We start from the raw sequence: 13,302 nt of genomic DNA, 5'->3' as shown, positions 1-13,302 counted from the left end.
CATCAGGAAATGACAGACTTAGCTGGGCTCATACTGTTGTTGGTGAGATCACGTGGGGAAATCAGAACAGGGAACTGGTACAGACACCAAAAAAAAAACCCCAATACGGATTGTCAAATTAAGTCAGTTCTTCGATGCAGTTCACCCAACACATTCACCCACAGCACCACTGAGGGGTCAGTACAGGAGCAGTAGCTCCTTAAGCAGATGCTGCTACTAAGAGAAATAGCTGAAGACCCAAGCCAAGACCGTGGTTTACAGTCACTTTTGCCAAATCAAAGCACAGCTTGCTACCATAAAGCAGAGTCTTGCTTTTCAGTCTCGCTCATTACTACTACCGTTTTTATGTGGCATAAACAGTTGTATAACTACTTGATGAGTCAACAAGGGAACTAAACCAGCTGAAAATTTTATCATTTTGGGTTTTGCCCAGTCTGTAAAGGAAAAGACAGGAATAAGCACCATAGCCTAAGCAGGAAAGAGGACCAGCTCATTTTGCAAGCACCACATTTGGAACCACACTGAGACTTGTTTAAGGGGAAGCCTGCAGGTGCTTGTGCTTCTCTAACACGTACATCCTACCCATACTCCCTTGCCTGAGCCCTACCTCTCAGGCACAGAGAGACTGTAGGTAAAACATCCCTTCTCCAGTTGTGACTACAGTCAGAGTTTGCCAGCAAGTTCATTCCACATCAGCCTAAGCCAGTTCCACAAGCAACTGAGGGACGTAACAGCTCACAGCTGTTAAAAAGAGCAAGGTTTCCTTCCTCTTCCTACCCTTCCTGTAACTTCTTCCTTCTCTGCAGCCTACTCCTGGACATGATTCAAGGGTCCTGCCCCACCCTTACTTCAGATCAGGCAGACTTTTTATTAAGCAAATTTAATTAATTAAAGTGGCACAAAATAACCTCTCCTTGCCACCACCTCCAAAAATTGTAAAAAAAACAAACAAACAAACAAAAAAAGCTGTAGCCAGCAGAAATGAAGTGGCAGGATGTCCTGGGGAAGGGGAGAAGAAATCAAAACTGTCCCCTTTCAGCAGTGAGCTGTGATGTCTGTTCACCACACCTTGTAAAACTACCCACCTAAATAGGCTGTTCTTTAAGTATGACGATGATGTAAAGAGCATTTTTCTGTCAGCCAGATCTTAAACAGAACTGTTTGCTATCAGCTGAACCCAGACAGTTGCACTGTGCCTGTGGTATACCATACCTACCTTCAAGTGCTGTAACAGAAAGGCAAACTTCTTTAGAGCCTTTCCACTCTAGTGATTACTTGCAAGGCAAAATTACAAACTAAATTCAAGAAAATAAATATCTATACAGCTTTTTAAAAAAACACTTGATCCATCTCATCAGCCTTGATGTGGAACTAAGGAACTAAATAGAAGATATTGTCATACCAAACATTTAAAAAAGGAGGCAAGCAGAAGAATTCAGCTGTTCTTGCTGGGACCAGAAAGTATAACAGGTTGACAGGACAGAATTATTTGCTTTGGAAAATTTAGCATAAACCTGAAGTCCTACAAAATGAGTCCAAAAAACTAGGACTAATAAGCACTGCCCTTATTGTTAGGAATTTCTGCAGGGCTGTGCAGATGCCCCAAAATAGTAAGAAATTCATGAATACGAGGGAAATACCAAATGTCCTATCGGTGGCAGAGAAAAGGGAAAGTCGGGCATAGTTTGGTCCAGGTCAAATCTGGATTGGAATCTGCCATTTATGTAGCATTACTAACAAATGTATTATCGAGAGTAATGCAAAATGGCAAATGAGAGGAACAGATCACTTAATACATTTCTGCAGTTCCCAGCCTTCATGCTACTTCTCATTCTCAGCTGCTTACGAAGTACCAGGTCCTTCAGTGAATTAGAAGCCTACATTATTGAGAATGTTTACTTCCAATTCACTCAAGTTCAATTAATCAGAGAAAACAGATGAATACTAAAAACATGAAAGAAAAAACCTCCAAAACACCCCAACTCTGCAAGTGGCTCATTTCTTGTCCTGTCATTTGCATACACTCCCACGCAGGGAGCCTGTAATGGCATGGTGGAATTTCACATGAATATACAATTACAGGTTGCATTCAGCAAAAAATAGGTCGCAAGCAAAAGCACCTTTGAGAAAGAACAAACACCAGAGACTCTACCCAGGTTCCCAGCTCGGGGAAGGCGGGGGGTAGAAGGATGTCCCATCTGCAAACACAGCAAAGAGCTGAGTAATGACAACGGAAGTAAGGCGGGGGCAGCTCCCTTTGCAAAACAGCACTAAAAGTCTCTCGAAATTAATGGAGGGAACTCTGCTCTCCTCCACTTCATGCAATAAGCATGTAAGAATGAAAGTGAAATGTGGGAGTCAGGAAAGAAGGAAAAAAAACACAGGGAGTCTTCAGAGGCATCAGATGTAAAAAACTGAACACAACAAAATTGTGACTGAAGAAAAATGGGCTGCAGTCAATAAACAGATGAATGAGATGTCTTTACATTTAAAAGATAACATACAAAAGGGCACCAGTATCATCACTGTGTGCTGAACATAGCTGGGAGCTGGCTCACAAAGCCCCTCATCAAGAGTGAGCTAGCCTTTTAATCCTGATAGTTGCTCTAGTGCAGGGTTAAGAGCCACCACATTCTGCCTCTAGCAGTGAAGCCAGTTTGAGCACTGTTCTCTCCCAGCCCCGTGCTCCTGCAAGGCCCCCTTGTTGATAAACATTGTGGTTTATCACACCCTCAGATGTGACAAAACCACCATTTTTGAGGATGCGCTGTAAGCTGAACAGCTGCAATGATCCAGCTCCTTCACCATCTTTTTGTTTTTAGAGAGCGAGTTTGAGCTAATAATGATCCCTCCCAGACCCAGAGCCCACGGTGGACAGTGCAGGCACACAAACGGATCTAGAGGAGCCAGACCTTGTCTGCGAGGCCAAGGAGTGAGCAGCGATAAGGGACCAGGCATACACACCAACGTGCTGCAGGAGCCAACTCAGATGTCTGTCCCTGGATTCCTAATACTGCCAGCAGAGGAACACAGCGGACAGATATCCAAGCTGTGGTTTTCAGCCCAGGAACACACATAGCACACAAAATTATACCGCCATTTTCTACTCTTCATCTAGCATTTTCTGTTCTAAACCTGAACTCATCTAGGCTATAGTGTTCCTGAGTTACTACACGCGATGTACATAAGCATCTATTCAGGTTCAACCTGGACAGACTGAAGCAAAGGTGACTTTTATTTTCTATTATATGGTATCTAGCACAATGAGACCCTAATTCAGAAGTCAGGCTTTTACATGTTTCACCTATGAAAGAAATGGACCTTCATGATAATTGAGGCCTTTAAAAAAAGACACACCTATTAATGTAATTAAAAATCAAATACATTGTGATCAAAACACCAGCTAGGTTTGAGCTTAGGCACTTGGTTATCTTGTTCATATAACCCCTTATTTTATTTATCCCATTTTAAAAAAAAAATTACTAAAGTACGTTATTAATAATTTGCACTGCACTTTCAGGGGCACAGATACAGCCAAACCAGAACCCCAGAGGCAGCAGTCCAAACTGCATCTGCTGTGATAAGCCCTGTCTCTAGTAGGAACCCTGGCTGACTCAAGATTTGTTAAAAGACCGCCCTTATACTGTCTGAAGGAGTTATTGCTACTCCTGTAGAGGCATTTTTCCAAATAATACAGCCATAAAAAAAAACAGTAAGAGACAGAACTGCTTGGGCGTTGTTTTTATTTATGTATGGTATAATCAGGAAACATAGGTCAGCTACAAAAGATAAAGAGTTCTGCGTATGACAACCAAAACACAGATGCGCTGTTTGTCACCCAAAAACAAAAATATAATTGTAAGCCATGTGTTGACAGTCCCACATTTGTAACATTTTCACTTCAAAGTTTCTTGTTACTTTGTACAAGAACTCATTAATTGCTTTTCTTTCTGGTAACTTTAAACATGGTGATATTTCAAAAAGGCATCTCTACCTGGAAGGCCATAAATCAGCATTCACCCAGGCTCTGCAGAAATGTGACCTACACATAATGTTTTCTGCATATGTACAGACATATAATTCATCTTCGAGAGCAGTGAAAAATATTTACTTATTAGAAGGTGTCACTGTCACAAAAGAGCTCTGCTCATGTCCTAGTAAGAGGCAGATTAAAGCAATGTGGGCTTTAACAACTAGTGTGTAGCTTCACTGAAGTGCATGTGTTTGCCCTCATGCCTGGTGTCTTTCATGTTTTAATTCAGAAAGCAACAATATCCTACTGCACACAAATGACGGAAAGTATGTAGAAGGGGTGATGGCCTCTCTTTATAGCCGCTATCCAGTAAGCAGTGATAAACAGCGAACAATATCTAATAAAAGTCACAGACATCTGAGTAATACTGGTGGCATTTAGAGCTCTTCTCTCTTATTTATGTGACTCAGTCAGACACTCTGCATATTTTCAGTGGGGAACAAACAAACTCAAAGTCCTCTCTGCAGTACAATCCAAAATGTTCTAGAAGACCATCATTTTCCAACCTTATTGCAAGTTAAAGGCAGCCAAAAGCCATCAGACTTCCCTTTATGCAAAACAGAAAACATTTCTCTTCTCCAAAGCTGCAGGATCCTACCCCACCAAAGGTGGAGGCAAAGCCTGGAAGATTCCTCCAATTGTATCAGGACAAATTCCTTCAACAAGCCTGAGTACTTGCTCAATCCTGGCCGCTTGGAATATTCACTGTACCATCAGAGTTTAAATGCCAACAGGCAAGTTCAATTGTGTCTGGCTTATTGGAAAATGTTATGTCACAATTCAGGGCAATTAGCAAAACAGTCTCACTATTTAATTTGGGTGGAAACAAAACACAGCAGCCAATAATTACATCAATGGTTTTCCTTGTGGTGGCCTTTTAAGTGTCTGTCAACTGAAACTTGAAAAGAAAGGAGAAAAAAAAACACACAAGTGAAAAAGGGGAGATGCCAAAACAAACTGTGACACATTGAGAAGGTTGTCTGGGATGACAAACAGTTAAATGAAAAACTGAAACTGGTCTGCTTAAAAAAAAAAAAAAAAAAAAAGCAGCACTATCTTATGAGCAACTGCTCTAGCTGTCTTGCTAAATTTAGTCTTTCTAAATGCTTAACTGAGCCTAAGTTCCCTTTATTTCTTGGGTGGGGGTAAGAATTACAGCAAGAGAAAAGTTAGCTCATGTCTCAGCTGTATTTAGCAGCTCCTAAACAACTGTAAAATGCAAAGCAAAACCAAAAGACCCTTCCACTTAAGAGTAAGCCAAACTAAACTGATAACAAGGTAAGCAAGAGGCATCTACGTCTATGCAGCTAAGCTCAGGTCTATTTAGCTCAAAATCCACTGAGGTTAGGGAATCTGCATGCGGACTTCAGCAGGTTTTGAATAGTGTTCTTTTCCCATTGCTTGGAAATTGTATCTCTGCAGCACTAATGTGTACAGTCTTCCAAACTAATTTTTTTTTCCATAATTTCAGTAATTTCAGCAATTCTATCAGTAATGCTAGGAATGAATATACAACTTGGTCTCATTCGGATGAGCATGTCCCATTTATTTAGACTAGACATTCCATTTTTATTACAGCTACAGCCATTTCGTTACTCTGTGCTGAAATCATTGCATCACTTCATGAATCGCATATTGCCACGCTATCTGGGGACCAAAAAAATAAGCCAACATAACATACAGAACTGGAAAAGGACAAGACAGCAGGCGGGAAGGAGTAGCAAGTATTACACAGACACTGAAACTTATTTCTACTTGATCAGCCAAAGAGGGAAGTGACATGCATGGAAGGTCTCCTCAGACTTCAAAGAGCCCTTCATGTTTTACATATTTCAATTTCCTGTACACCACTTGTCAGTAGAATACTAAACATGCACAAATACCAAAGCTGAAGGGCTCAGTGCTGAAGTCTGATCAAAAACTCAACAGATATGAAGGCATTGGCACATTCAAACTTTTATTTGCTTTTCTGAACAGAAGAAACCAGTGCAAAATCATTACACCAGGTCTCCCGGTACCTACCCTCTGGTTGGCATCACATTATGGAAAATACTCTATATTTTTATATATTTAATTTAAAATAAATTACCGTGGCAAATGTTTTGATGGGCTATGCAAGAATTGTGTTGAATGATTTACCTACCTTCTCTGTGATGTAGAAGTTAGAACTATCAGCATGCTGCAGTGCAAATTGATCATGATTTGCAAGAGACCACCTTAGAAATATGAAAATAAATTAATCACAAAATGAATCTTAAAAATTGAAAAAGTACCCTTTACATTATTTTACTATGATCAAACAAGTGCCTGTCATTCCCATGTATTTCTCATACTTATCCATAGCCTTCAATGATGAATTCCAAAGTTTAAGATAAAAGCGTGCTTATGCAGGGAAAACTTCAGTACAAATACATCCTATAAATGAGATTTTCCCTTTGCATAACTGAAGCTAAGCCCTAAACTTGACCATGGTCGAGAAAGAAATTACATAACAAATATCTTCCTTCGAAGGCAAAGATGGGGGGCGAGGGGGTGCGCAGGGGGCAGAAGAGAAGAGAAACTACTTTGTCACTGCAGTGACACTGCAGTGCTCCAAAAGTAAGTTGGTAATGATCTGACATTCATTCCAGATCTATAAAAAATAGCAAGCGTAATTTTTGCTTGCAGTAAGCAAGATCACAAAATCACCAAAACAGACAAAAAAAGAATTTACAGTACTAGGATTTTGTGCTAGCTTATAGAATATCCAATGCATATAGTATTAAGCTGATATATTACATTACACATAAAATACCACCTTTTTAACTCAGCAGCAATTTGATGAATATAAACTAGTTTCTCCTGTGTGGTAGCACTTGCTTAAAACAGCATTTTTTCCCCCAAATATTAACTTATTTAAACTAAAGCAAGATATTTCTCTTACCCAACTATTAGTTCATTTTGCAGGACTTGTGATTAACATTTCAGTTTCATGTGAGCAGTCACATCAACTGGAGCAGCTTACAGTAGCCACTAGACCCAGTACTTAAAATTCAAAGCCACAGTCAGTGCTTTAGTTCTTTAACCCATGAACTGCAGGGACCACAAGCGTAAAGTGAGTGGCTAAATGCATCTCTGTGCAGAAAGGCAACAAATAGTCTAAATGAGAGCCACTCACATGACAGAGATGCTTTGTTAGGAACCTCATCTTGCAAGTAATTGATCCAAAATACACTGCAAATGCAAAATCTGAAGATAAAACAAACTACAAGATTTAAGAAACTAATGACTAGTCATACAGGATATCTAGATTTTCTTCAGAAAAAAATTATCTCCTGGTTGGTTTAATAACTCAAAAAGTGTAGTATCTAGTATGTACTATATGGCAGAACTTACCCATCACAGACTTCCTTTATTATTGAGGACAGTGGCTTTTTCTGGTTAAGGAAAAAAGAAGAAAAAAAAAAAAGTCACCAAATTGGAACAGCCCTGAGCTCTTAAAATATTATTCCAAAACCACTAACTGTAAAGAACAAAACGAGTTAGTAGTATTTCATTTTTTGTTTAATATCAAGTTTGATAGGACCCAAAAGTTTTCTGCTGTTTTGGTCTGATAATCTACAAAGACAGCAATTCTACACATACGCATGATGACATTATCAGTCCTTTTTGTCAACATTTAACCCATACGGCATCAACTCGGCTTCTCAACTGAGAAATCAAAGGGTCTTTTGTGTACACTGCATCTCATTACCCAACAGAAACAGAAGATTTAGATATTGACATGAGTATTTTCCAGGAATGACATCTGAAGCAAGATGACACATTCGATGTTTTTAAACCTTCTTTTGTCCCTTTCAGATATGGTCATATGATGACAGTAATCCTCTCAAGTACACATATGCAGGTTCCCCTCTGATAAAACACCATCTGGAAGGTGTTAAGATCCCAGATGTGTCGGTTCTGCTTTATTCTCTACATCTGCAAGCACGAGCATTTGGGATGACTGAAAACAGCTATGTTGCTTTGGGTCCCAAAATAGAAGGAACAGTCTAGTCTGGTGATGTTGCAATGCTCTGAACATTGTTATAAGCACAGGGTGCACACGCAAGTGTTTTTACAAGATTGCTGGCTAAAAGAAAATGCACCTTTATAACCCAAAACATAGATGAAGTTGCATGGCAAAAAGAAATAGACCAAATTTCACTTTTGGGTGACTACTGAGCCTTATTTCTCCAATACTGGGTGACCACACCATGTCACGCGTATATGTTGCTTTGTGAAAGTTCCCCAAGTCACCTAAAGAGCATAGGAGCCTCCTCTCTACTTACTTCCAATAATCACAGTTCACTGAATTCTTAAAAAGCAAACAAAACAAACAAAAACCAAAAAACCCACCATACAACAACCCATAAACCAACACTGTTGCCAAAACAAGTAGTATTCCTTCAGTGTTTATGGAAAACTGATTAGGCTAAAAATTAACTCAGTAGCAGGGTACATGATGGGGAGGGAGAATTATTTTTCTCTTGGATTTGTTTTCTGAACTGCATCATTGCATAGACAGAAAACCAGAGACAGGAATCCCTCATCAGGTCAGATTCAGGGAAGGATTCGTTATTTCAACAGCCAAGTCAACTAAGGCAGTTTATAAACAGAGAAAAATGTAACACAAGATCATTTTAATCAAACATGAATGAAAGCATCTGCTGAAAGGATCCTGTCCCCCCCCTTGCCATACCCTCTCAGTCCTTGGTTTCCCACCTTCCTCTTTCATTGTCATTACTATTTTCACATGAACACCCAGATGAGCCACATCAGGGAACTTGATCAAACCAAAAATTGGCCCAGTAAAAAGGAATGAAGTAGCTTTCATCTGGATTGCCTCATCTGACTTGTTATGTGCCTAAATGACTAGCAAATACTGGCACATGGGAGACAAGGCAAGAAGTGTGAAACTGCTCCCTTCTGCAGCAGCCAACATGTCCTTTCTCCACAGCAGCTTTTCTCTGTTGGGCTGGCTCAGCTGTTTGCATAGCCATAGCCAGGCTGTGAAGCAGGTCAGGCAGATCACACGAGACAGAAAAAAGAGTGTTTTCTTCCCCACAATTTTTTAGCCTGATCAGTTCTTCTGTCTGGATTACTGTTGTCATTTATGTGCGGCTGCTTTGACCTACTGTCCACCTCCCAGAGGGGTTTTGTAGCTTCTGCAATCCTGTGAAAGCAATCCCTGCTTCCAACTGCTCTCTTCACTCTATTCTTCCCAAAAAAATAAACCCCCATTTTTTCAGGAGGGATAGAGGGAAGAGGGAGGAGCCAGGTTTGTCTGGAGCGGGATAATGCCAGTTTGCCATCCAGTATACATATGCCAGTCTGCGGCGGAGCTGCTGCCAAGCAAAGAGTACAGCTCTCCACAGTGGCTCTCCTTCCCTCCTCAGGATGCTACTGTGGGTCCCACTCCTGTATTTCCCTGTTTTGACAAAATTTGTATCTGGGATATCAATTCCTTTTAAAAGAAGTTAATTGATATCAGCTAACAGACTGAATACAATGGAGAACAAAGAGAGTAACTGCCTCTCCTCCCCATTATTTCTCATGGGAACTATAGCTTTCCATTGGAAACTATGACAAAAAGACACTTTAACAACCCAGCCTGGCAATAATATAAACACTGGGAAGGTTGTATAAAATTACTTTCCAAATCATTATTTTTGGTACTTCTAAGTCCTCTACACCATCAGCTTTTATGTCCTTTCTCAATCTTACTCATCTCCCTCCCCCTTTTCCTATTCTATACCACCTTTGCATTATTATATGACATTATTTGAAATTAAAAACTTAGACAAAACAAAAAAGCCCCAAGCAACAAGTCAACTAGAACCTGTAAGGGACAGTTAAAGAAAAACAAAATGGATCTTCAATAATAAAAATTATTAATACAGGCAGCCTTTCACCTTTGTTCTCCTGTGGTACTATTGCTACAACACGGAAGTGACTAAGTACAACTCCATTATCAGCAACAGAATGAAAAAAAGTGGAACTCTTCTGGGACAGAAAGTTTGCAATTAGTAATTTGATAGCACTAGAATAGTTGATAGCACTAGAGTGAGCTTTACAAATGAATAAATGTAAAATAAATACCAATGCAATCCTAATAAGCTGCTGCTCCTAATCATCCCTTGGGCTGTACTCCCCCTACATATAAGTCTCCAGAGAAAAGTTCTTTCCTCTTCCCTACCAAGCAGATAAATTGTCCCAGCACCCTGTTCACAGCTGTAAGTGGGATGTCGCTGAAAGCAGGCGAGGGCTGCCACAACTCCTGCTGTGCAATCGCTCTGGCAGGGTCTGGTCAGCGCGGGCTGCAGGAAGGCTCTGGCAGGCAGCAGGTCAGGCGGGCAGCGGCCGCACTCCTGCCGCCTTGCCTGCACGCTGCCAGGCCTCCACACCAACAAACCCTTATCTGCTCTGGGAGCGACAGGCAGGCAAGCAACCAGCTCCCACGGCCCCTTCCCAGCCAGCTCGCAGCCGTGTCCAGAATCCAGTGACAAGGACATGGCTGTTTACTGCATGTATAGGAATGTATCAGTACTAGACGACAAACAAAAGTGAGCTATTATATTTTTTTCTTTTTGAACCATAAAACATGTGGTAAAAGCCTATTTCCATTCTCTGCAGGCTATTCAAAGACACCTTTTTTTTCTTTTTGCCTAGCTGTAAATATTTGCGTGATGTCAAAGAGAATGGACTTGATGTTTTTGTTATTTTAATCTTCATAAAATAAGGTTTATGGAAATTTACATAATATCTTTACTGCATTTACAGTTCTGAAAAGTCAAATTCACCTTATTAGTCAATGTACTTCAAAGAATTCCTTACAATCAGATAGTCCAAAAATATTCCCTTTTTTTCCTTTATCAAAATGATTATTTTGTGCTAGTGCATTTTAGTTTTGGGGGTTTGCCTCTATGTCCTCCCTTACACTAGTAAAAATGAAGTGTGCTTTTACACATGCCAAGATGCTCATTTAAAGCTCTAATAAGATCAAGCTGTAGCTTTAATGCATGAAATAACACAGATCAAAGTAAATCTTATGCTCCCTATAGGAGATAACCCCTTCAGCTAACATATCACAGCCATCTGCACCAAACACATCGGTTAGTATAAAAGTATTTTCCTAGGGTAGGTATTAAATTGATATCTGGAATCCAGTGGGAAACGATAATGGGGCATTATGGCCTTACAACTTATTGATCTGCACACATGGGGAGAATCCTGCCATTGATGCTGAGCATAGGCAGCACTAGAGCCGACATGAATTTACACACTCAGTAAAGCTTTATCTGCATTGACTGGTTAGTACAGGTGTCTGAGATGCTGGCTAAGTGTAGCCCTAATGACATCCACCATGCAGTAACACCTAGTCACCACTTCTGTGCTCACCTGCATATGTCTCACGTCGTATCTCCAGATTTTGTGTGCCAAGATGCACACAGATCCCTAACTTAGTCTTCTTGAGTACTTGCCCTTGCTACTTGTTCAATATTTTGTAGCACTTCTAAAGTAACTTGCAGAACACAGACTGAGATTTCCCACTTCGATTTCCTCACCATTTTTATCCTTCCATGTCTACACCTTGGGTTCCGCACTAGAGGTAACCAGTCACCAGGAAGCACTAGGCACAGGCATGCAAGAGTTTAGGCTGGGTGAGTCCAGGCCACTGTTTTGTGCCAGGGAAATTGTGGGATGAGCAAAAGAAAGCTAAGAACATTCAATACACCAGTGCTGACCAAGCCCTAGGTCCAGTTCAAGCCACCAGTACACTAACCTGGGTTTAAAGCACTTCCAAATCAAGTAGTAAGTGTGTGTCTGTGTACATGCATGTGTGAACTCTAAAGAGGACAGAAGCCTAACTCTGGGTAGAAACCTGTGCTATACGTGCCGTTCAGATATACTTTGGTTATGCTATACCAGGGAATTGTAGATAGGTTTCTTTTAGGCCAAGAATCAATATCTTTCCTTTTTAAATGACTAGCAGAGATTCACAGCTTTTTCTTCTTCTGGGTTTTGGTGGGGTGGTTTTTTTGGACAACGATTGGGATATCACCCTCCCTGGCTGACACCTTTTAATCACAGAAGTAACAAGAAAAATCTTAACCCTTGCTGTCATTAAGCCTATCACAGAAAAACAGCAGATGCAGCACACCTGTTAGTGGAAAACACTCAGCATTAAAAAAAAAGTTCTCTTGCTGATCTGTGCATCTGTCAAAAAAAACCAGAATCTCAAACCAGTAAATGCACCATTCTGTCTATAATTAATTCTACCATTCTACTAACAAATGTTTTAGTACAAAAGTAATTTTTATGGCTATTAAAAAAACAGAAAACCACCTCTTTTCACAATCAGTAGAGGCTTCATTTGTTATTGTCATACACCAGGGGCTACAGAAACAGAAGCAGGACTGTCCAGTGGCAAACACACCAGATGCCAGGACGCCTGGGTCCTTGACTCACTACTTCGCCACTGATTTTTCATGATGTAAGAGGCAAGGTCTTAAGGAGGAGGTACTGGATAGCTCTGGGCTTCAATCCCCCCAACCTGCTCTGAACCACTTTGGGAAATCAACTCTCTCCATTGACTACAATGGGGTATTAGTGAGACCAGACTCATTAATTAGGCATCAGGCATCTGTAAAAGACAGAGAAGAGGATTTCCCTAACTCAGGGGAGCACCGGAGGCAGTGAATACCTGAAGAACGGGGACACCCCAACACTGCAGTAGCAGAGACTATAAAACCCAGCCAAGGCCAGGTCACCACCACACAGCTCTGCCAGTGCAGCAACACAACCCAAGGCAGGAAACATTCGCAACCCAGAGCCGACAGGCAAAACCCTTCAACAAGTGCAGCTTGCTGATGGGAGAGAGCTGTTATTGCCTCAGTTCACAGCCCTTAAGGTGGCAGTTTTAACATGTCAGCAGAAACACTTTGGTATAAATATAGCAGTAGGGGTTCTGCAGAGCACACAAGACTTGGGAAACCTGGTTGTTCACATCCTCTTCCCCTTCACTCTCAGCTGCAGCTTCCTCAGTTACTCCCTTCCCTCCCCCAAAGACATCCTCATTCCTAAATCTGCATTTCACCAGATCTAAGCATTGCCCCACAGATTATACGCTTAGGATGCTAAAGTGACCGTACAACAAAGAAGCAGTGAAACATAACATTATTAAAACAAACCAAAAAAAAAAACCCCAGAATTTTACAGAAACTTCTCACTACAGGACACTCACTGGT

At 40.8% G+C, this 13,302-nt stretch overlaps 1 protein-coding gene across 5 annotated transcripts in view; it reads right to left on the bottom strand.

Annotated features, from left to right (window-relative positions):
- The window catches only part of ELMO1 (engulfment and cell motility 1), a 312,440-nt gene that overhangs the window by 242,784 nt on the left and 56,354 nt on the right, over window positions 1-13,302 (bottom strand). For all 5 annotated transcript variants that reach the window (XM_075493469.1, XM_075493466.1, XM_075493468.1 and 2 more), the window contains 2 exons: window positions 7,409-7,449; window positions 6,177-6,249 (listed from right to left, as the gene is read on the bottom strand). In XM_075493469.1, the coding sequence (XP_075349584.1) occupies window positions 6,177-6,249; window positions 7,409-7,449 (114 nt within the window). The remainder of the gene's footprint in view (window positions 1-6,176; window positions 6,250-7,408; window positions 7,450-13,302) is intronic.

The sequence above is a fragment of the Mycteria americana genome, chromosome 2 (genome assembly GCF_035582795.1).
Source record: "Mycteria americana isolate JAX WOST 10 ecotype Jacksonville Zoo and Gardens chromosome 2, USCA_MyAme_1.0, whole genome shotgun sequence".
NCBI lineage: Eukaryota > Metazoa > Chordata > Aves > Ciconiiformes > Ciconiidae > Mycteria > Mycteria americana.
The sequence above is the reverse complement of the archived record's forward strand: the minus strand, read 5'-3'. Positions and strand labels throughout refer to the sequence as shown.